Below are 23,424 nucleotides of genomic sequence, written 5' to 3' on the forward strand. Positions count from 1 at the left end.
AGGGGCCTAGGATGGGGAGATACATTTGGTTTCGGGGAGGGAAGAGGGGCAGGGGTTCTAGGAAGGGGATCTACCTACTTTGGGGTCAAGAGCCAAGGAATGAATAACCACCATTAAATACCTGGATAAGGGAACACCAAACAGGCAAACAGTTGAGAAGCCCTAAGAGATCCAGAGTCTAATGAGGTTGTAAAGAGCACTTACCTGTGCAGTTAGGACTTGTACTGAGTAAAGGCTGGATTTTGCCCTGCAGGGAAATCCTTTATAGTCCTGGGTATGTCAGGAGAGGCCAGGTTGAGAACGTAAATATATGGGAAAGGGGATATTGCAGTCCTTCTGGGCTTTCCCAATATAAATATGTCAAGGAGGCAAGGAAAGACCATAACCCCTTTATATCAACTCCTCCAGACACTCCAAAGCATCAGAGTGAAAAACTAAGAGGGTGATTCCAAGGGTCTGGTGAGAAAGCAAGTACTCAGTGGTGCTTCACAGAGATAGAAATTCTCTCCCTGACACCACCACTCAGATGACATTTTGGGATGGTGGGCTGACTGCCACAGAGACCTCTGGACCTTCTAGGATGCCTGATCTCTTTATCTTATGGTCCCTTTCCACTCAACTACAACAGCTTTTGAGTAGTTCCGATTAATTCAGTCACAGGATGGATTTATATTCTTGAACTCAAAAGGACATCATCACCACCATCACCACTCTTATTATTTCATATTTATTGAGCACTCATAATGTTCCAGCCACCCCACTCCAGTGACTGCATTACTCCTCCTACCCACACCCATTCCCATCCCTATATCTTTGGGAAAAGCTTCATAATCACACCTGACCCTAAACACACAATGACAAAAGGAAATACTTCTTGGGGACCCTGGAGTGTTTGGTCTTTGGCCAGTCTGTCCCTGGCACCACTACAGAAATATATATAATCTTTGCTCATGTCTGTACAATATTGATCTCTGCAGATTGCTTAAAATAGAACCTGATTTTCTCTACTACATCATCTTTTAAGCCAAAAAGCCCCACAACAAAAGGAGGCCCAGCTTCACAGATTGGCCAAGAACCCCCAGAGCATTTTAAGTAGTTATTCTTAAATTTTCACAGCAATCTAATACCTATTTCTCCCTGGAGCTATTGGGACAGGTCTGAGGCAGAGGGGGAATTTGGGATGATAAACAAAACACCCATAAGCCCAATCTAAAGATTAGTGGCCACAGTGGATGTTTGTTGGGAAGGGGACTCTCTTTTTTCCCAGACATTTCAGACAGACATGCTGGGCCCACCTGAGGAGTGCTAGCAAACACAAGAGTCCTCCTGAATGCACATATGGTCTAAGGGTACCTTGTGAAATTGTGAATATTTCCCCAGAAAAGTGGAGACCTTGAAGCCCTCTTTTGCACTTGCTGTCCCTGGATGGTGTCTTCAGCAGTTAAATGGCATTTCCTTTAACAATCCGGAATTTCCTGGGATGCTCAGAGGAGGTTGGGTAATGATAGATCAGCCCACCCCTTGACGGAAATCTTATTCCAGTCTAATGGTCAAGTGAGGAGTCAATGGCTGCTTTGAGCATCAAACCGGCTCCTTCTCAAGCCCAGCTCTGGCACAGTTCTTGGCTTTATGCCAAGAGGGCTGCTTCCTCAGACACCTCTGGTGAGATCCAAGGTGTTACACTGGCAGGTGAGTTAGCCAACAGAAGAAGTTGCTAGCTCAAATAGCTGGTATAGTGTGATACCACTAATGAGAACATGATTAATCACATGTTGCTGGTGGGAGGGGTGAGCACTGGTCATGGGCTAAAGACTGGCTCTGAGGGTTTGGATCACTAGATGGATACTAGGCTTGGGGAATACCCTCTCCAGGCAGCTGGTCAATTACCTCAGAGGCCACCCAGGACTCCTGATTAACCTCAGGGACTTCCTGGACCTGCAGATCATCCTCTCCAGGGAACTCTTGGGATGGCTTATCAGCCTCAAGAATGTCCTGAGACAACAGATTGATTGCAGAAGCCTCTTGGGTCAGCCTGCTTACCTCTGCAAAGAACTCTTGGCATGGCTGGCTGAGCTCCTCAGGGGTCTCTTGGGTTGGCTTGCCAACTTCCATACGGATTTCCTGAACTAGGTCACCAACCCCTCGAGGGAACCCATGGGCCAGCCTGCCAACTTCCACAGGGACCTCTTGGGATGGATGGCTGACCTCAGGGTTCTCCAGGCAAAGCTGGCAAGCTTCATCAGAGATTTTCTGGCACAGGTGGCTCGCCTTCTGGCACGGCTGGTGGATCTGAGGAACCGTCTGACATATCTGGTCAACATTGTCATGGCTCTCCTGGCATGGCTGGCTGATGTCAGGAACCTCCTGGCATGGCTGGCTGACCTCTTCAGGGATATCCTGGCATGACTGGCTGATGTCAGGAACCTCTTGGCAGGGCTGGCTGATCACCTCAGCAACCTCCTGGCATGGCTGGCTGGTTTCCACAGGTGGTTCCTGTGAAGACTGGCTTGATTCAAAAGGCTCTTGCACTCCTTCAATGGGGAACTCTTGTTCTCCATTCCTAGGGAGCATCCCAAGGCTTTGATGTTCTTCAATCATGTGTGAACTTACAGAAGGTTGATCACTAAAGCCAAAAGGGCAGTTACCATCCACTGCAGTGGGGGAGGAAGGACCAGCACTGGACACAGTGCTGGAAGGGCCACTGCTATCTGTAAAACAAAGTCAGGAGACCAAGTCAGGCAACTTGGAAGAGTAGGCTCTATTCTGTGTATGCTGTTCAAATGCTAGAGTCTGAATTCTTCCCAAGCTATGCAGAGATTGCTCAATTAGCCCAGCTCAGGAACTGTTACTCTGACCTAATGTACGCTACATGAGTACACAGGAGCACAAAGGTACATCTAAGACTTCAGGAGAGAGTGATGAGGCCCACTTCATCCAGTTCTTTCACAAATATACTCCCAACGCAACTCTGAATTCACATGGTCTACTTCCTACTTTGGAAGCATACCAAGCTGTATCCCAGTGGTTCATAATGAGATAATTTTTAAAAATATGAATTTCAAGTTTCCATCTTTAGAGATTCTAATTCTGTAGGTTTAGGGTAAACATGTGGGGTGGAGAGGGAATGAGGTCTAATGGCCTTTTGTTTTTTGTTGAAATACTCCCAATTAAATTTTGTTGAAATACTCCCAATTAAATCCGAGGTACATCTTTTGTAAAGAATCATTTTTTTTAAAGCAATCAATGTATTTCTGGGGCAAAGGTAATCATTGTTTATAGCCCAAGAGGCAGTTAAGCAGGAGAATGTAGAAAAATCTTGTGAATAAAAACAGCAGGAAGGAAAATTACCTGAAGATTGAAGACTTCCATGGAATCTCTAAACAGCAAAGGTTCTTAATTAATCTTCCTGGGGGCGGGGGGGTCACTGAACCCTTTGAAACTCTAATGACAGTCATGGGCAATCTTCCCAGAAAAATATACATATGGATATTCATATTAACCTTCACAAATAATTCCTGGGGTTCAAAGACTTTACCCTGAAATCCATCCATGGATCCAAGGTCAAGACCTTCTAAGTCTTGGGACACACAATGTTAGAGGCTTGTGGATGTTACAGATATATACAACACAAAAATTAATTATCCCATATTGATGGGTAATAAAATGAAGGGTTCAATTACACTGGGGGACAATTCCTACCCCAATCTCTACTACTTCATTGACCTCTAGCAGGGGACTAATCTACTTTCCATTTTGTAAATGTATTTATTAATGGTATTCTAATTTTATATTCAAAGTATTCTAATATAAATAATGATCGATTTTGGATATAGGGGGCACCTGAATATCTTGTCATCAAAGAGAACCTGGGAAAGCTGGCAAGCCTGAGCCGCAACAGCTGAATCAGTCATTGAGTTTAGGGTATGCCAGTTTTCTCTTTTCTATAAAGGGCCACAGGTGGCATGCTTCGAGCAGAAGAAAGAGGAACATGGTTTGGGCCAACAGGGCCTATTTACGGCAGACAAACCCTCAAGAAAATATTTACCAATGAGGCTACATACCTCATACTGAGTCAAAGATGTGATAGTAGATTAAAAACAAGAAGAAAAAGAGTTACCCAAGGATAGAAGTAGCCTTAATATTCACTTAGTGGTTTGATTCAAGCAAATCAAAGAGGTCAGACAGAAGCAGAAGCGGGAAGGGCACCTGGGTGGCTCAGTCGGTTAAGTATCTGCCTCTGGCTCAGGTCATGATCTCAGGTCCTGGGATGGAGCGCCACGTGGGACTCCCTGCTCAGCAGGGAGTCTGCTTCTCCCTCTGCCCCTCCCACCTCATGCTTTCTCTCTCTCCCTCTCAAAGAAAGAAGCAGAAGCAGGAGAAAGATAAAGTTTCCAGAGGCAGTCAAAGCAATCTTGAGAAAGAAGAACAAAGCTGGAAGTATCACAATTCCAGATTTCAAGATATACTCCAAAACTGTAGTAATCAAACAGTACTGACACAAAAAAAGACTCATAGATCAATGGAACAGAATAGAGACCCATGCTCATATGGTCAGTTAATCTATGACAAAGGAGACAAGGATATAGCAGGGGGAAAAGCAGTCTTTAGTAAATGGTGCTGGAAAAATTGGATAGCTACATGCAAAAGAATGAAACTGAACCACTTTCTGACACCATACACAAAAATAAACTCAAAATGGATTAAGGACCTAAATGTGAGACTTGAAACCATAAAAATCCTAGAAGCAAGCACAGGCAGTAATCTCTCTGACATCAGCCATAGCAATATTTTTTTAGACATGTCTTCTGAGGCTAAGGGAAACAAAAGCAAAAATAAACTACTGGGACTATATTCAAATAAAAAGCTTTTGCACAACAAAGGAAACCACCAACAAAACAAAAAGGCAACCTAATGAATGATAAAAGATATTTGCAAATGTTACATCCAATAAAGGGTTAGCATCTAAAATATATAAAGAACTTGCACAACTCAACACCAAAAACCCCCAAATAATCCAATTAAAAAGTGGGTAGAGGACCTGAACAGACATTTTTCCAAAGTAGACATACAGATGGCCAACAGACACATGCAAAGATGTTCAATATCACTAATCATCAGGGAAATGCAAATCAAGACCATAGTGAGAAATCACCTCACACTTGTCAGAACAGCTAGAATCAGAAAGACAAGAAATAACATAAAACGCTTTATGTTAACTAACTAGAATTAAAATAAAATCTTAAAAAAAAAAAAGACAAGAAATAGCAAGTGCTGGAGAGCATGTGTAAAAAAGGGAAAGTCTGTGCACTGCTGTTGGGAATGTAAATTGGTGTAGCCACTGCAGAAAACAGTAAGGAGGTTCCTCAAAAAATTAAAATAGAATTGCCATATGATCCAGTAATTCCACTACTGAGTATTTGCTCAAAGAAAATGAAAACTAACTTCAAAAGATACATGCATCCCTATGTTTATTGTAGCATTATTTACAATAGCCAAGTTATGGAAGTAGCCCAAGTGTTCACCAACAGATGAATGGATAAAGAAGATGTATTAAAAAAAAAAAAAAAAAAGAAGATACACACACACACACACACACACACACAGAGAAATATAACTCAACCATGAAAAGGATAAGATTTTACCATTTGTGACCATATGGATGGACCTAGAAGATATTATGCTAAGTGAAATAAAGGAAGACCAACACCACTGGTTTCACTTATATGCAGACTCCAAAAAGAAAAAAAAAGAATAAACAAACAAATAAAAAGCAGAATCAGACCTAAAATACAGAGAACAAGCTGATGTGAAGGGGTGGTGAGAGGCTGGGCAAAATGGGTGAAGGGGAGTAGGAGAAACAGGCTTCCAGTTATGAAATGAGTAAGTCACAGGAACAAAAGGTACAGCACAGGGAATAGAGTAAATGGTACTGTACTAGCATTGTATTGTGACAGATGGTAGCTACACTTGGTGGTGATCATAGCATAATGTATAGTCTTATTGAACTAGTATGTTGTATAACATTGCATATCAACTATACTCAAATTAAAAAATGTATGTATTATTGGGGCGCCTGGGTGGCTCAGTGGGTTAAAGCCTCTGCCTTCGGCTCGGGTCATGATCCCAGGGTCCTGGGATCGAGCCCCGCATCGGGCTCTCTGCTCAGCGGGGAGCCTGCTTCCTCCTCTCTCTCTGCTTGCCTGTCTGCCTACCTGTGATCTCTGTCAGATAAATAAATAAAATCTTTAAAAAAAATAAAAATAAAAATAAAAATAAAAAATGTATGTATTATTAAAAAAAAAAAGATTTCCAGGGGCATAAAACCTGTAAACATTCCAGGAGAGAGATAAAAGGAGCAATGGCAAGGTGAATGTAAGGTAATATGAAATTCAGCGGAAGAGCTCTTGGTGTCGGAACGGAATGTTTCTTCTGCATACAGGGTGCCAATTCTGCAACTGTTTAACCCAATGCTGAAATATGAATCTCTGCTTCACTCCTATCCAATGAAATAATAAAAGCCATGTTTGATTTTTAGTTATTTTCTGGAGGCAGGTTGAATAAGGAAAGGATTGGTGTCTCTGGTCCTTATCCTCCCTCTGTCACCAGGATCTCCCCTTCCCTACAATTACACTAGGAAGTCCCTGTGACTCCACTATTCACACTGTTACCAAGGAAAACTAGTGATAGGCTAGAGATTTTATTTGTTCATTTGTTTATTTATTTATTTATTTAGAGAGCACCAGTGGGAGGGGCAGAGGTAGAGAGAGAGAGACTCTGAAGCAGACTCGATCTCACAACCCTGAGACGTGACCTGAGCCTAATACAAGAGTCAAATACTTAACCAACTGTGCCACCCAGGGGGACCTTGTGATAGGCCAGAGGTTATAAAGAGATGAGAAAAAACAGTGCTTCAATTTGAATTAACAGCTGAGAACAGGCAACTTGAGAAAAGGGATATGTAGAAAGTAGTAGCAAATTCTAGTTTCCTTCTCCCAGCTTTTCTATATACTCAGGTATCCTCTCAAGTCATCTGTACTTGAGAAAGATATAGAGACCAAATGGGAATCTGAGGAGAATGAAGTTTCTGTCCTTTGTTCCCCCAAAGTACCCTCTGGGACACTACCTTTTAGGAGCCTCTCCAATGACACAGAGGGGTCATGGAGAATGGAGATAATGAAATAGAGTAAACAGATCCTCCCTTCACCTTGGAAGCAGATGAGACTGGTTTCCCTACTGGTTATTCTTGGTCTTTCAACCCTCATCTTCATTTCCCTCATGAGACAGGTCTCTCACTCACCAATCCCTCCATACCTCTTGGTCTTTCTCCAGGCAGTTCCAAAAGGATTACTTACACCAAGGGGGCTTCTCAGAGCGCTGCCGGAGTTGTAGGGTGGGTGAATGAAGAGTACGGGGTGGGGAAAATAGGCTATCTGAGGCTTGGTTGCTGTGCATAGAGTCAAAGAGGGCTGGATAGACAGGGGAGAAAGAAGGAAGGAAAAAAAGAGTTTGAGGAAGCATTCAAGATTCACCGTTCTCCACATAAGTCAAAACCAACTTACACATTCTCAGGCTGAAAAGTAGCGTTTCCTAAGGATCCTTCATATAAACTGTTTTTAATATTTTAAAATTTATATTATGAATATTTTCAAACATTTTTTGCTCTCTCCCCATTCCCCCTTTTTAAAAAAAGTTGTTGGAAGACCAGTACAATCCATACTGATATCTTCATCTCCTATATTTACCACATCAGTGTGTTAACATTTTGCCATATTTGTTTCACCCATTTCTTCATGCGGAAGTTCTTTTTAAAAAGTGACAGACATTATGAAACATTTTACCTCGAAATACATCAATATGCATCTCTAAAATATAAGGAATTTTTCCTACATAGCCACATACCATTAACAAATGTTATAAAATTTAAAAATAATACCATAATATCATCTAATACCCAATTCATATTTAAATCTCCCACAATTATTCCCCAAATGTCTTTTATTTTTTATTTTTTAAAAGATTTTATCTGTTTATTTGACAGAGAGAGAGAACAAGCAGGGGAAGCAGCAGAGGGAGAGAGAGAAGCAGGCTCCCCACTGAGCAAGGAGCCCCATATGGGGCTTGATCCCAGGACCCCCGGATCATGACCTGAGCCGAAGACAGACACTTAACCGACTGAGCCACCCAGGTGCCCCCCCAAAAATGTCTTTTATAGTAATATCCAAATATGAACCATGCATTGCATTTTGTTACATCTCCAAATTCTCTTTTAATCTAGCATATTATCTCCCCCAACACCATTTATTTTCCTCAAAGTGATTTTTCTTTTCAAAGTGATTTTTTTTTTAAAGATTTTATTTATTTATCTGACAGAGAGAAATCACAAGTAGGCAGAGAGGCAGGCCGAGAGAGAGGAGGAAGCAGGCTCCCTGCTGAGCAGAAAGCCCGATGTGGGGCTTGAACCCAGGACCTGGGATCATGACCTGAGCCGAAGGCAGCGGCTTAACCCACTGAGCCACCCAGGCGCCCCTCAAAGTGATTTTTTTAAAGATTTCTTTATTTATTTAAGAGAGAGGGCAAGCATGGGGTGCCTGGGTGGCTCTGTGGGTTAAGCCTCTGCCTTCAGCTCAGGTCATGATCTCAGGGTCCTGGGATTGAGTCCTGTATCAGCCTCTTTGTTCCACAGGGAGCCTGCTTCCTCCTCTCTCTCTTTCTGCCTGCCTCTCTGCCTACTTGTGATCTCTCTCTATCAAATAAATAAAATTTTTAAAAAAGAGAGAGAGAGAGCAAGCATGTGCACATGAGGAGGGGGAGGGGCAGAGGGAGAAGGGGGAGAATCTCAAGCAGACTCCCTGCTGAGCATGGAGCTGATGCTGGGCTTGGTCCCATGACCCTGAGATCATGACCTAAGCCAAAATCAAGAGTTGAATGCTTAACCAACTGAGTCACCCAGATGCCCCTCAGAGTGACTTTTTGAAAAGAACAGATCAGTTGTCTCATAGAATTATCATGTCTCACATTCTGGATTTGTCTAATTGCTCCCTCATAGAATCATTTAACTTGTTTCACTATTGCTTATATTTCTTATAAACTGGAAGTTATATATAAAAGTTTTGATTGGATGATTCAATTTAAATAACTTTGGTAAAAATACCAAATAGGTAATCCTATGTACTTTTATATCATATTAGAAGGACATAATATCTCACTGTCCCATTAAGTAAAGCTAAGTTTACTAACTGGGTTAAAGTGGTAGCCACAAGATCTCACCATAAAGTTTTCCCCTTCTGATTAGAGGTAATCCTTTGGCACCATGCAACCCCATCAACATCTTGCCTAATTGTGTTAGTATCCATTGATGATTCTTAATTCTTTAAGTGGTGATTTTCTATTTTTTAATTTTTTAAAAAATTATTTTTATTAACATATATTATTTCCCCCCGGGGTACAGGTCTGTGAATTGTCAGGCTTACACATTTCACAGCACTTACCATAACACATACCCTCCCCAATGTCCATAACCCAACCACCCTCTCCCTACCCCCTACCCCCAGCAACCCTCAGTTTGTTTTGTGAGATTAAGAGTCTCTTATGGTTTGTCATGATTTTCTATTTTTTTAAAAGATTCCACTTATTCATTTGACAGAAAGAGAGAGGGAGAGAGGGAACACAAGCAGGGGGAGTGGGAGAGGGAGAAGCAAGCCTCCTGCTTAGCAGAGAGCCTGATGTGGGGCTCAATCCCAGAACCCTGGGACCATGACCTGAGCCAAAGGCAGACACCCAACAACTGAGCCACCCAGGAACCCCAAGTGGTGATTTTCTAATTCTATCAATCCTCCAACATTTATTAGCTGGTATATTTTCTGTAAAAAAGAGCTTTCCCTCTGGGGCTATTTGATTACACTGAAATGCAGTTCCTACTGAAAAGGTAGAATAAGTGTTTATTTTCTTTTAATTAGTTTTCAGAGAAAAGAGGTGGTAAAAAGTATTTTCCAAATGTGGCAGATTTTTAAAATTTATTTTTAATTAATTAATTAATTAATTTTTATTATTTTATTTTTGCTTTCTTTTTTGTAGAATTATTTACTTATTATTTATTATGAGTTTGTGGATTTTTATATTTCAGTGTACTTTAGTCAATTATAGTAACTTATTATTTTTTTTATTTTTTTTTAACAATTTTATTTATTTATTTGACAGACAGAGATCACAAGTAGGCAGAGAGAGAGAGGAGGAAGCAGGCTCCCCACAGAGCAGAGAGCCCGATGTGGGGCTCGATCCCAGGACCCTGGGATCATTACCTGAGCCAAAGGTAGAGGCTTTAACCTACTGAGCCACCCAGGCACCCGTAACTTATTATTTTGAATGCTAAAATGTTCCAGTTGTATCACTTCTTGGCCTTTTGGCTAAGATCAAGTGTAAAATGTTCCAGTTGTGGTCAGTAAGAGCTTCTTCAGGCTTGACTGCTTCCTCGCTTCTGTTACAACATGCCTCAGGATGACCTTGTACTTTCCTTGCCCTAGACCATGTATTCTCAACAAATTTGGTTCTTGGTGAGGGCAAAAAAATTTTTAGGTATTCCATTGGTTTGTGGTCCATCACATAGCCATGGACCATAAACAGACATATATTGTATATTTGTGGTATTAAAATTTCCTGTGGGAAGGTTACTAAGGAAAAGAATGTCTAAAAAGACTGAAGGGTGGTGTGAACATGGGATGTCTTCCTACCTATTTAGATCATCTTTATTTCAGCAATGTTTTGTAGTTTTCAGTGTACAAGTCTTTAAACTTATTGGTTAAATTTGTTCCCAGGTATTTTATTTTGTGGATACTATTATAAATTATATTGTTCTCTTAATTTCCTTTTTGGACTTTTCATTGCTGGTATAGGGACACAAAATTGATTTTTGTGAGTTGATCTTGTCCCTGCAAACTGTACTGAACTTGTTCATTAGTTCTGGAAGTTTTTTTGAGGATTCTCTGCATTTTTTCTACATAGGACCATGTCCTCTGCGAATAGAGATAGTTTTAATTTCTCCTTTCCAATTTCTAAGCCAATTTTTTTCTTGCCTAATTGTTCTGCCTAAATTACCAGTACAATGTTGAACAGCAGTGGTAAATGTGGGCATCCTTGCCTTGTTCCTGATCATAGGGGAAAAACTTTCAGTCTTTCACCAGTGAGTATAATGTGCACTATGGGTTGTTCATAAATGCCCTTTATTATGTTGAGGAAGTTTCCTTCCATTCTTAGTTTGCTGGTTGTTTTTATCATGAAAGGGTAGTGGATTTTATCAAATTAAAGGTAGTGGATTTTATCAAATTAAGATTTTATCTTAATTTTACCAAATTAAGATGATTTTTAGTTTTTCCCTTTGTTCTTTTAATATAGTATACTACACTGAGTGATTTTCTTATTTTGAATCACCCTTGCATTCTTGAGATAAATCTCACTTTGTCAACTTGCTGTTAGATTTGGTTTGCTAGTATTTTATTGGGAGCTTTTGCTTCTGGGCCACCTGACTGGCTCAGTTGGTTAAAGATCTGATTCTTGACCTCAACTCAGGTCTTCAACTCAGTGTCATGAGCTCAAGCCCCTCATTGGGCATGGCACCTACCCAAAAAAATACAGAGAATTTTTGCTTCTATATTCATAAGGGATTCAGGTCTGTTGTTTTCTTACGGTGTCTTTGTCTGGCTTTCATATCAGGGTAATGCTGGCTTCTAGAACTGTTTGGTAGATTTCACCAGTGAAGCTATCTTATCCTGGACTTTTCTTTGTTAAAAGTTTTTCTACTGATTCAGTCTTTTTCTGTGTTATAGATTATGTTCAGATTTTCCACTTCTTCTTGGGTCAATTTTTATAGTTTATGTGCTTCTAGGAATTTGTTTATCTAGGTTATGTAATTCACTGGCATGTAACTGTTCATAGTGCTCTTTTAAAAAAAATTCTACTTACTTATTTGAGAGAGTGAAAATGAGCACATGCGTGCATGAGTGGGGGCGGGGGGGAGGGGACAGGGAGAGGGAAAAGCAGACTCCTCACTGAGCAGGGAGCCAGATGTGTGGACCTTGGGAACATGACCTGAGCTGAAGGCAAATTCTTAACTGACTGAGCTACCCAGGTGCCCCCATAGTGCTCTTATAATTCTTTTTATTTCTGTAAGGTCAGTACCAATGTCCCCACTTTTATTCCTGATTTTGGTTATTTTGCATCAACTCTCAATTTTTCTTAGTCTGCTAAATGTTTGTCAATTTTGTTGATTTTTTTTCAAAGAACCAACTTTTGGTTTTGCTGATTCTGTTTTCTATTCTTTACTTCTTTGTTCTAATCCTTATTATTTCAATCTTTCTATTAGCTTTGGGTTTAGTTTGTTCTTCTTTTCTTACTTCTTTAAGGTATACAGTTAGGTTTTTGGTTTATGATCTTTCCTGGGTTTAAATGTAGGTGTTTACAGCTGTAAATTTCTCGCTTAGCACTGATTTTGCTGCATTCCATAACTACTGGAATGTTGCATTTTCACTTTCATTCATCTCAAAGTATATTCTAATTTCCCATGTGATTTCTTCCTTGACCTGAAGAAGGTTAAGAATGTGTTTAATTTCAACATATTCCTTTCATTAATGATTTCCAGCACCATTCTCCACTGTGCTAGAGAGGATATTTTGTATGATTTCAATCTTTTAAAATTATTTAACTTTTTTTTGTGGCCTACCATATGGTGTATCATGTGCACTTAAGAAGAATCTGTATTTTGTTGGTGGTAGGATGTTCTATATGTCTCTTAGGTTTAGCTGGTTTAGAGTGTTACTGAAACTCTGTTTCCTTACTGATCTTCTGTCTGGTTGTTTTATCTATTATTAAAGGTGAGATATTAAAGTCTACAACTGTTATTGTAGAACTATCTACTTATCCCTTCAATTCTGTCAATGTTTGCTTCATATATTTGGGGGCTCTGTTGTTTGGTGGATATATGTTTATAATTTTTGTATGCTTTTGATGAATTAACCTTTTAATCAATATATAATGACATCTGTCTCTTAAAACAATTTTTGACTTAAAGATTATTTTGTCTAACATTAATATAGTTACCCCAGCTCTCATTTGGTTATTATTTGCATGGAATATCTTTTTCTATTCTTTCATTTTCAACCTATTTGTACTGTTGGATCTAAAGTGAGTTTTGTGTAGACAACATACAGTTGGATGATTTTTTAAAAAATCCATTCTGCTGGGGCGCCTGGGGGTAGTCAGTTGGGCATCCTACTCTTGGTTTCAGCTCAGGTTGTGGTCTCAGGGTGGTGGGATTGAGCCCTGCATCAGGCTCTACCCTCAGTGGGGAGTCTGCTTGGGACTTCTCTCCTTCTCCCTCTGTCCCTCCACACTCCCCATCTTCAGTTTCTCTCTGTCTCTAAAATAAATAAATAAATCTTTTTAAAAATCCATTCTTAAAAAAACATCCATTCTGCTAATCTCTTCCTTTTAATTGGAGAGTTTTATTCATTTACATTGTAGACTAGTCAATGATAAGGAGGGGCTTAATTCTGCCATTTCACTATTTTTTATATATCTTAGACTGTATTTTGTTCCTCATTTCCTCCGTTACTAACATCTTTGTGGGTTTGTTTTTTTTTTAAGATTTTATTTATTTGAGACAGAGAACAAGTAGTGGGGAGTAGCAGAGGGAGAAAGAGAGAAGCAGACTCCCTCTTGAGTAGGAAGGCCAACGTAGGGCTCAACCCCCGGACCTGGATATTACGACCTGAGCTGAAGGCAAACATCCAGCTGACTGAGCCATCCAGGCACCCCTCATCTTGTGTTTAAATGATTTGTTTGTAGTGTATCATTTTGATTCCCTTCTTATTTCTTTTTCTGTACATTTTTTAGATATTTTATAGTGGTTACTATGGAGATACAATTAATATCCTGAATTTCAACAATCTTGTTTGAATTGATGGCAAATTTAGCTTCAGTAACATAAAAACTCTGCTCCTATAAAGCTCAGTCTCACCTTATGTTATTGTCACAAATTATTATATCGTTATGTATTGCATGCCCATTAATACAGACTTGTAATGACTATTTTATTCATTTGTGTGTTAAATTATGATGAAACAAAAAAAGGAGTTACAAACCAAAAATACAGAAATGCTGACTTTTAGATTTACCAATGTAATTACCTTTACCAGGGTTCTTCATTTTTTGGTATGGTATCAAGTCACTATCTAGTATCGTTTTATTTCATCCCAAAAAGCTTTTAGCATTTCTTGTAAGCCAGTTTTACTTGTGAAAAACTCCTTCAACTTTCATTTACCTGGTAATGTCTTAATTTCTTCTTCATTTCTTAACAGTTTGGCTAGACAAAGAATTCTTGGTTGACATTTTTTTTTCTTTTAGCACTTTATATACGTCATCCCACTGCTTTCTGGCCACTGTGATTTCTTTTTTTTTTTTTTTTTTAAGATTTTTATTTATTTATTTGACAGACACAGATCACAGGTAGGCAGAGAGGCAGGCAGAGAGAGAGGAAGGGAAGCAGGCTCCCTGTTGAGCAGAGAGCCTGATGCAGGGCTCGATCCCAGGACTCTGGGATCATGATCTGAGCCGAAGGCAGAGGCTTTAACCCACTGAGCCACTCAGGCATCCTACCTCTGTGATTTATGATGAGAAATTGGTTGTTAGGGGCACCTGGGTGGCTCAGTGGGTTAAGCATCTGCCTTTGGCTCAGGTCATGATCCTAGAGTCCTGGGATTAAGCCCCCACATGGGGCTCCTTGCTCAGCAGGGAGCATGCTTCTCACTCTGCCTGTCAAATAAATAAAAAAAATCTTAAAAAAAAAAAAAAGAAATTGGTTGTTAATTTTATTAAAGATCCCTTGTATGCGATAAGTTGCTTTTCTTTTGCTACTTTCAAGATTTTCTGTCTTTTGACAATTTGATTATAGTATATCTCAGTGGGGATCTCTTTGAATTTATCCTTGTTGGTGTTTGAACTATTTGGACGTATAGATTTGTGTCTTTATCCAAGTTGAGAAGAGCCCTTATTTCTTCAAATATTTTTTCTGCCTCTTTCTGTCTTCTCCTTCTGAGACTCTGATCATGCATATGCTGTTTTTTTTTGTTTTGTTTTTGTTTTTGTTTTTTTTTTTTGACAGAGAAAGAGAGGGAGCATGAGCTGGGGGGAGCAGCAGAGGGAGAGGAAGAAGTAGGTGCCCAGAGGAGCAAGGAGCCTGATGTGGGGCTTGATTCCAGGACCCCAGGATCATGACCTGAGCTAAAGGCATATGCTTAACTGACTGAGCTACCCAGGCAACTGTGTATATTCATATTCTTGATGGTGTCCCACAGATCTCTATAGCTCTGTTAATTTTTTTTCTTGTTCTTTTTTTCTTTCTCCTCTTCAGACTAGACATTTTCAAATGACTTATCTTTAATTTTGCTGACTCTTTCTTTCGCCTGCTCGTATCTTCTAAGACCCCTTCTAGTGAATTTTGCATTTCTGTTACACTTTTCACTCTCAGAATTTGTTTGGTTTCTTTTTATATTTTCTATGTCTTTAATGATATTCTGTATTTGCTAAGACATCATTCTCCTGATTTCATTCAGTTCTCTATCATTCCCCGTAGCTCTTTAAACATATTTAAGATAGCGGATTTAAATTCCTTGTCCCAGTAAGTCTAACATCTGTGCTTCTTTAGCAACTGTTTCTGTTCATTTCTTCTGTAAATGGACCATACTGTCCTGTATCTTTGCATATTTTATTGAAAACTGGACATTTTGAACATTATAATTTTTGCTAACTCTGAATATCAGATTATCCCCCCCACCACCACCAGGGCTTGTTTGCTGTGGGCTGGGGCTGTTTATTGACTTTTCTAAGCTATTTTTGTTACGTCTGTCTTTGTCATATGTGGTCTCTGAAATCTCTTTCCTTTAGCTTATTTCACAGCTAGTGGTTTTTTGTTTTTTGGGTTTTTTTTAGATTTTATTTATTTGAGACAGAGAGAGAGAGAGAGAAAACAAGCAGGGAGAGAGGGGCAGAGAGAGAGGAAAAGTGAGAGGCAGATTCCCCAAAGACTCCCTGACACGAGGCTTGATCCCAGGACCCCAAGATCACGATCTGAGCTGAAGTCAAACATTTAATCAACTGAGCCACCCAGGTGCCCCACAGCTAGTATTCTGACAAGAATTTCCTTGACTGCCAAGAACCAAAAGAAGGGAAGAGGAAGATGGGGGGAAAGGAGGCAAAGGGAGGGGAGAGGAATTCTCTGTCTTTGCAGATTGGTTCTTTGTTGAGGTATTCCTTCAACATTTAGCTAGACTGTTTACAAATCCCTCTTAGCCTTCAATTCTTGCCTGCGCTGAGTCTAGAGTTCGGGCAGAGGAAAAATCTTAGGGTAGTCTCATGTGTTTTCTGTGCCTGTGTCCCTCCCTAGGCATGCACATGGCTTCTAACTTCCCTAGTATATGTTGGGGCTTTTGAATGCCTTAATTTTCCTTTTTTAAATGTATTTTATTTATTTATTTGTCAGAGAGAGAGCAAGCGAGAGTGAGCACAAGCAGGGAGAGCAGCAGGCAGAGGGAGAAGCAGGCTCCCCAGTGATCAAGGAGCCAGATGAGGGACTTCATCCTAGGATCATGACCTGAGCTGAAGGCAGACGCTTAACTGACTGAGCCACCCAGGCATCCCTTGAATGCCTTAATTTTCCAAAGAAACTCTCTACCTAAGTTTTCACTCCAGGCTTTCGGCACACTTATTGTCTGCCTCAACTATAATTTTTGTCCCAGGCAGCAGTTATGTTGTTCATTTGCCTTACAATGTTTTCAGGGGACACTTTCTGCATAGCTACTTTCCTGCCCTGATTCAATGAAACAAAGGTAAGCAGCTTGTGACAGTTCTTCAAGTTAAACAAGTTAGAGTGGATAAGTTAGACAAACACAATTCTTTGAGAATAAAGTCTGTTCTGCTCCTTTAGGAATTAGGGACCAGAGTTTCACATGACACCATGCTCTGCTATCTTTAAGACTGCTGTTGAGGTGGAGGAGAGGGTAGGATAAGAGAAAGAAAAATGATAGGAAGCTTCCTGCCATTCTTAGGGTGCCTCTTTCTTGATTTAGCATTTTTCTGGCTGCTACAAACTTTTATTTTCCAGAGGTCTGACAAAGCTGATTCTGATAGTTTTTGATTGATTTTTTTGGTGTTTTTGTGAAGGACAAACCCTTGGAGCAACCTATTGCTTAATTTTTACATTTAGATTTCTGAAACATATGGAGTTCATATATATATGAACTCCATATATATGAACAAATATCTTCATATATAGCATGAAGTATGAATTCAATTTTAATTTTTGTCAAATGACCACTTAGCTGTGCCAACTTTACTTACTGAAAAATCTATCTTGGGGTACCTAGGTAGCTCAGTCGGTTAAGTGTCTGCCTTCAGCTCAGGTCATGATCTCAGGGTCCTGGGATTGAGCCCTGCATGGGGATTTCTGCTCAGTGGGGAGCCTGCTTCTCCCTCTCAGTCTGCCCCTCATGCTCGCTCCCTCTCTCTCAAATAATCAAATAAAATCTTAAAAAAAAAAAAAGTCTGTCTTTCCCCCAATATTTTGAAATGCTAACTTCATCTATTTCTAGGTCTTCTATTTTGTTTGATTGGTCTCTCTCTATTCATGTATGAATACAACAGTGTTTTCGTTATAGAAGTTTTATGGAATGTTATAAAATCTGATAGGGCTAGTAGCTTTTCATTACTCTGGGGTGCCTGGGTGGCTCAGTTGGTTAAGTGCCTGCCTTCAGCTCAGGTCATGACCCGAGGGTCCTGGGATTGAGCCCCATGTGGAATCGACCCAGTCCCTGGGTCTCTTCTCTGAGCAGGGAGCCTGCTTCTCCCTCTCCCTCTGCCCCTCCCCCCAGCTCGTGCACAGACACACACACTCTCTCTCTCTCTCTCAAATGAAAAAATATATATATATATAAAACACCTTTTCAAAACTTTTCAATTTGTCTGACTTTAGAAAAACATCAGCATTTTTATTGGAATCATGTTAAATTTATAAATTAACTTGGGAAGTTATGATGTTGAACTGGCCTATGCAATTAAAAAATTTTTCAAGGCTAGTTCTGTGTCTTTTTGGAGCGCCTATCTTTTTAATTTACTACTCACATTCTAGGAAGGATAGGAATAGGGACAGAGACAGGGGTACAAGATAAGAAGAGTATTCTCCATACCTGCAGATGCCTGTGCTTGAGCATCAGTATGGCGCTGGCAGACTCTACTTAGGAATTCACTCACTTGACGCAGGGAAAGGGCATTATGCAGTGTTTCCAGGGGGTAGATGGTAGGCACCATGGAACACCCTTCAAATCCTATTAGAAAAGAGATGGGCAAAGTCAATGTTATTCCTGCCAGATATACCCCAACTGTCCAAGGAAGCATGGTGAGTCCCTGAGAGCCATCAGGAGAATCCATGGCTTTTGGAGTATGGGGTATCCAAGATTTCAGGAGAGGGAACTCTTTAGAGCCCCTACAGGTGTCTGTTTCTCACCTCCAGAATCCTAAGAAATCTACCTGCTAAGGCCTCCAAGTGAATCAAATCACCTCTCATCCTACCCATGGAGAGCCTGTAATGACCCATGGAAACATCAACAGAATTCCAATAGGGTAAGGACCTATATTGCTCTTGGTCTTTCTAGGGGAATAAAACAAAAGTCCAGAGGTAAGGGGTGAAACTGAAGGTCTAAATGAGGTAGGGAGGTCATGGAGCTGGGAAGAAACAGCAGATTTTAGGGATTGTGTAAAGAGAACCAGATTAAGGAGGAAGGCATGGAATCTGAAGAAGGATTCATGCAGATTTGGGATATGGGTAGAAAGGCTAGAATATCTGGAAGCAAGCTGGAGAGCATGCAATACACATGAAGCTCAGCCAAGGGAAAAAACATGCATGAACAGGCTGGGGGATGGAAGTTCTTTCTTGGTCATTTCCATCACATCAAAGCTTCTCCCTTCTGCTCTCACTGGAAAACCCCAGACTTGCTAGGATTTCTCTATTCCATCAGGAAAATGAGGAAAATCTCTAGGAAGAAGAATAAATTCTGATTCTCTATCTGAACCCAACAATCCCCATGTAGGTTCACCAGTCTGGTTAGGGTAAAGGGTAAAACCTAAATATAATAACCCTAATCCCAGAGCGTGTTTATGAAAAAAAATGTTTCCATGGGAGGATCAAGAAGCATTGTCATCTTAAGCATTGTTTCAGCCTGCAATCTTTCCTATGTTTCTTTATAACTCCTTAAAGAAACTAATAGTAGGCAGGACAGCAATATCTATGTAAGACATAGCCTCCTGTTCACTAACAAGTAAAACCTGTAATTAGAAAGGATTATACCTGACCATCTTCTAACTCTGGCCCTTGTTTGCTTCAAAGATTCAATTAAGACCTTTGTGCCTCAATTCCGTGCCCCGACCCCCACCCCCCGTACTCTTGTGGCAGGAGCGTCAGAGAAGTACAGTCTCTAGCTCCTCAGCATGGCTACTAGAAAAACGTTTGCATCTGAGGATGGTAATTAGCAGTGGGTTATAGAGACAAGAACAGATTTCAGGGCAAGAGACTACTCCTACACTGAACAGAATTGGGAATGGGTAACATTAGGAGGCAATAAGGAAGGAAAACAGTAAGGGGAAGAGCAGCCAATGCTACAGCTACCAGGCAGTCTGGCCCAATCCCATATCCAAGCAACTAAATGCAAGTCACATAACCTTAGGGTAAATAGGAGAAAGGAATAGGTGGGCTCTCCTGCCAGAAGTGCAATAAGCAAAGCAGTCAGTCCCAGCCAGGGCAGTGGCAGCAGCCAGCTTGGTGGCAGGGGGTACCGTAGAGGCACTCGGGGTCATCCTGGCCTGAGCGCAGCCAGTTCCGGAAGAGGCGCAGGTGGTAGGAGCACTGGTGCAGGTGATGCGCCAGCGTGGCATCCAAGGAGACTGGCCGGCCCCCTGGACAGTCAGAGGAAAAACTGCGCAGCAACCGGACCACAGGGTGCTGGTCATCCAGCAGCTCTGGAGGGGATGGGGGAGGACCACGGCAGGAAGCACAAAGATAAAGAAAGAGAAGAGGGAGAGACAATGAGGGGGGCACTGAGTGGCACAAGCATTACTGGGAGGTGGGGCCACTCAGCTCCAAGGTGAGCTAAGAGAGAAGCAGAGATGGTCAGAACAACTGGGTATCTCTTGCAGGGAAGAAGAGTGTCGGCATCACACTGAGTCTAAAAGAAGGGGCTAGGGAGACATCATCATACAGCGAGACCTTCCCCTCTTTCACTGTGCATAATTAAGTCAGTGCTTACAGACAGCAATCACATCATTCTGGATGGGGGTAAATGGGCAGTTTTGTAGCTGGAGTCTTGATTAGTGCTCTAGGGCCCCTGTTCGTTCCTGGAGAAACCCTACTTATGACCTGCTTCACAAACCAATGTATTTATAAAGTTGGTATAGAGATGCAAAGATTCAAAGACACTTAGAGAAGAGGGTCAAGAATGGTATCGGGTATTAAGGTCAAGTTTGAAGCTAAAAAGGCTCAGGCCAGGTCTTCTGGACGAGACTCTACAATAGCCATAAACAGGGCTGGTGTTAAGCAAATGGCAAAGGAGATTGACAGGACACCAGGTATAAAGGTCCTTTAAAACAGAGTATGTAAAAAACAGAATCAGTATGTGAAAATGAAGATACTGAATAATCAGCCTTTACTCTTGTCCAAATATACAGATTTTAAAGAAATGTTCATATAAATCTCAGGATTCGGGGGACTTTTCAGTATCCACTACTGAAGCAGGGATGGCTGAGAGATGTTCTGTCATTAAGGTAAGGAGACAGCACTGCCTTGCTTCCTTTCCAAAGCTAGATTCAGGTTTTCCAGCTGCTCTTTCAAAGCGAGACAGCACAGCAAAGAGATGATAACAATGGGACAGTAGGGTGCATATTGTTGTCACTAATGTGCCCTAAGTATTTGCAGACAGAGCATCCCCTCTGTAACTGCTAGGTCAGTCAAGCAAGATTTGACCATGGGATAGAGCCCTCATATTGTCCTTAGGAACAAATTAAGTCTAGGTAATCTTCAGCAAGTGACAGAATAGCTCCACATTTCTCCTGATACCAGCAGGGAGATCCCAGATTCTGGCTTCTCAAGCACTTTAGCTTCCAAACTCAACTACAAGAAGAAGAATGGCCAGAAGGCTCCTGAAGAAGTGTGCAGGGTGTTGGAGGAGATCTTGAATTTACTCTCCTGTACTCTGCTGAATTATCCAGGTCTTTCTTCTTCTCTTCCTTTTGGTAGAATTAATTCATCTCTTCTTTAACCGGTGAGGCTGCTAATCAAGGCCTCGGGGAACTGGAGATAAATAGGTTTGAGGATCTGTTTTATGAATCTAGATCTTTTCTCACAAAGCCTAAGAGCTAGGAGATCAGTGATTTAACTCTGATTTTAGGAGCCCAAGTTCCCAGTACTAGATTCTATACTCTAAGTAACACTTCTCCTAAGTCCAAGTCCCAGGCTGTGGGTCTGGGGCTGGTGCATGAGGTTCTACTCTGGAGATGACTGGGCACATGAAGGCCAGAAGAATTTGAAACTATATCTGGAGGCACAGCCACGCCACTCTGAAAGGGGAGCTCCTATTACAGGCACAAATGGGAGCTGGGATGGGGGGTGGGGTTAGCCAACTTAAGGAAATTTGGCAGTGCCTAGTGGAGAGGTATGGCCTGATTGGGCTAAAATCTAGCAGTTGCCACTGGCTAAGGAGTTTTTTCCAGCCAGGAAGCCAAGCTAATTTTACCTCCTTTGGAGAAACTTAGTACTTGGACAGAAGAAAACCATGTATAAAAAAACTGGATTTAGCTTGAAAACAAGATACAAGACAAAGAGAAACTAAGCATATAAAGGATAAAACAGGGAGTAAGCCCTGCCACACCCTACAAAGACACCACTGCCCTTTAGTTTTTGGTTTACACAGATCTCTAAACTCTCACACCTTAGTATGGCTAGACCAATTCTTCAACATTTTTGAAATATTATTCATTCCCAAGTCCCCCTCCCCCAGAATTCCCAGGAGACATCTCAACTTGCTCTTCAAGCTTCTCTGAGATACCAGTGTCTTAGGTAGACTGGGGTTACAGGGAAACTGTATGGTAATTTAGGCTGTATAATTCAAGGTACAATCCCTTTTTCCTTTACCTATGCCTTCTACTCCCGTCTTTCTCTCTTTATCCCGAATCAATCTGGGCTCCTATTTTCTAGGCCCAGACCCTAAGTTAGTAGTAACATAAAGCAGATGTCGGGAGCACAAGAGCCACATAAAGTACATACAATGATAGGTGGTAAGAATATGGTGATGGAAAACCATAAACTCAAGACCAGTACCCATAGGGGTATGTTTGGGAATGGGGAACTGCAGCAGCACTGCTCCATTTAAGAGAAACAAATGAGTCATTCACTCCAACAAGGAGTTGGAGAAAAAAGCAGAAAGATCAAAATTGTATAAGCTGAGGAGTAGGGGGAAAAAGAAGACATGGAGATGATAGAGAAAATACTATTCTCTTCCTATGAAGGAGAACCATTGTTTAATTTGTATAAAGCCCAGCAGTCATGTGATGGGAAAGGGAAGGGTTTAATTAATGTTTGGGGGATGATGCTAAAAAAAGTGACAGAATGGTGATGATGGTGACCATGGCCATAAGTCCCTGAGTTGCCACACAGATAGGGCAGCCAGGCTGCAGCCAAGACTAAGGTTTGTCACAACAAAGGGTATGCCCCAAGAGGGACACTTAATGAGTGGTTCATTCAGAGACAGCACGTTGTCAACATAGTGGAAGGCAGAGGCAAAGTCAGTGTCAGAACTCAGAGGTTAAGTGTCTGGAGGTGACATGATGTGGGGGAATGACGTTGAGTCAGAAGCAAACGTACCGTTAGTCGGATGCTTTGCAAACGACACAGAAAATCGTTTTACGGCCGGGACAAACAAGAGCTCTGGGGAGAAAAGACATCATGGGGATTATACCCACCCCTGGCCCCACCCTCTGCTCTGGAATTTGCCCGCAATATACTCTTTTCTTTACAGTTACATATACATACAGTGTATGACCTGCTCCAACCACCCCCTCAGATTCCTGACTACCACATTTCAATCTTCTCCTTTGGAATAATCTTCTTGTAGGAATCTGTGTGTCATCTCTACCACAATATGGCTCCACAGACAACCCTAATTTCACCACCACATCCTCTTTCTGGTCATTTGGAAATAAAATCTGTGCAAAACCTTTCATCCCTTCCCCCAATCTCTTTCCATATCATCTTTCCTGCCTTGACTGACCAACTTCCCCATCCCTGATTTCCTAGATTTGAGTCAAGACTCCACTGCATTTTTCCTGACCATGGAT

The 23,424-nt window shown here is 41.1% G+C and overlaps 1 protein-coding gene across 21 annotated transcripts in view; it reads right to left on the reverse strand.

Moving 5' to 3' along the window:
* Window positions 1-711: 711 nt before the first annotated feature.
* PPIP5K1 (diphosphoinositol pentakisphosphate kinase 1) overlaps window positions 712-23,424 on the reverse strand; it is a 47,668-nt gene continuing 24,955 nt past the window's right edge. For 8 of the 21 annotated variants that reach the window (XM_047735728.1, XM_047735737.1, XM_047735733.1 and 5 more), the window contains 4 exons: window positions 19,873-20,055; window positions 18,231-18,368; window positions 7,353-7,466; window positions 712-2,708 (listed from right to left, as the gene is read on the reverse strand). In XM_047735728.1, coding sequence (XP_047591684.1) covers window positions 1,846-2,708; window positions 7,353-7,466; window positions 18,231-18,368; window positions 19,873-20,055 — 1,298 coding nt within the window. In that variant the 3' untranslated portion in view covers window positions 712-1,845. Of the gene's footprint in view, window positions 2,709-7,352; window positions 7,467-18,230; window positions 18,369-19,872; window positions 20,056-22,951; window positions 23,015-23,424 lie in introns of all 21 variants that reach the window. The other 13 variants (XM_047735742.1, XM_047735735.1, XM_047735743.1 and 10 more) reach the window with 5 other exon arrangements.

The sequence above is a fragment of the Lutra lutra genome, chromosome 7 (assembly GCF_902655055.1).
Source record: "Lutra lutra chromosome 7, mLutLut1.2, whole genome shotgun sequence".
Classification (NCBI taxonomy): Eukaryota; Metazoa; Chordata; class Mammalia; order Carnivora; family Mustelidae; genus Lutra; species Lutra lutra.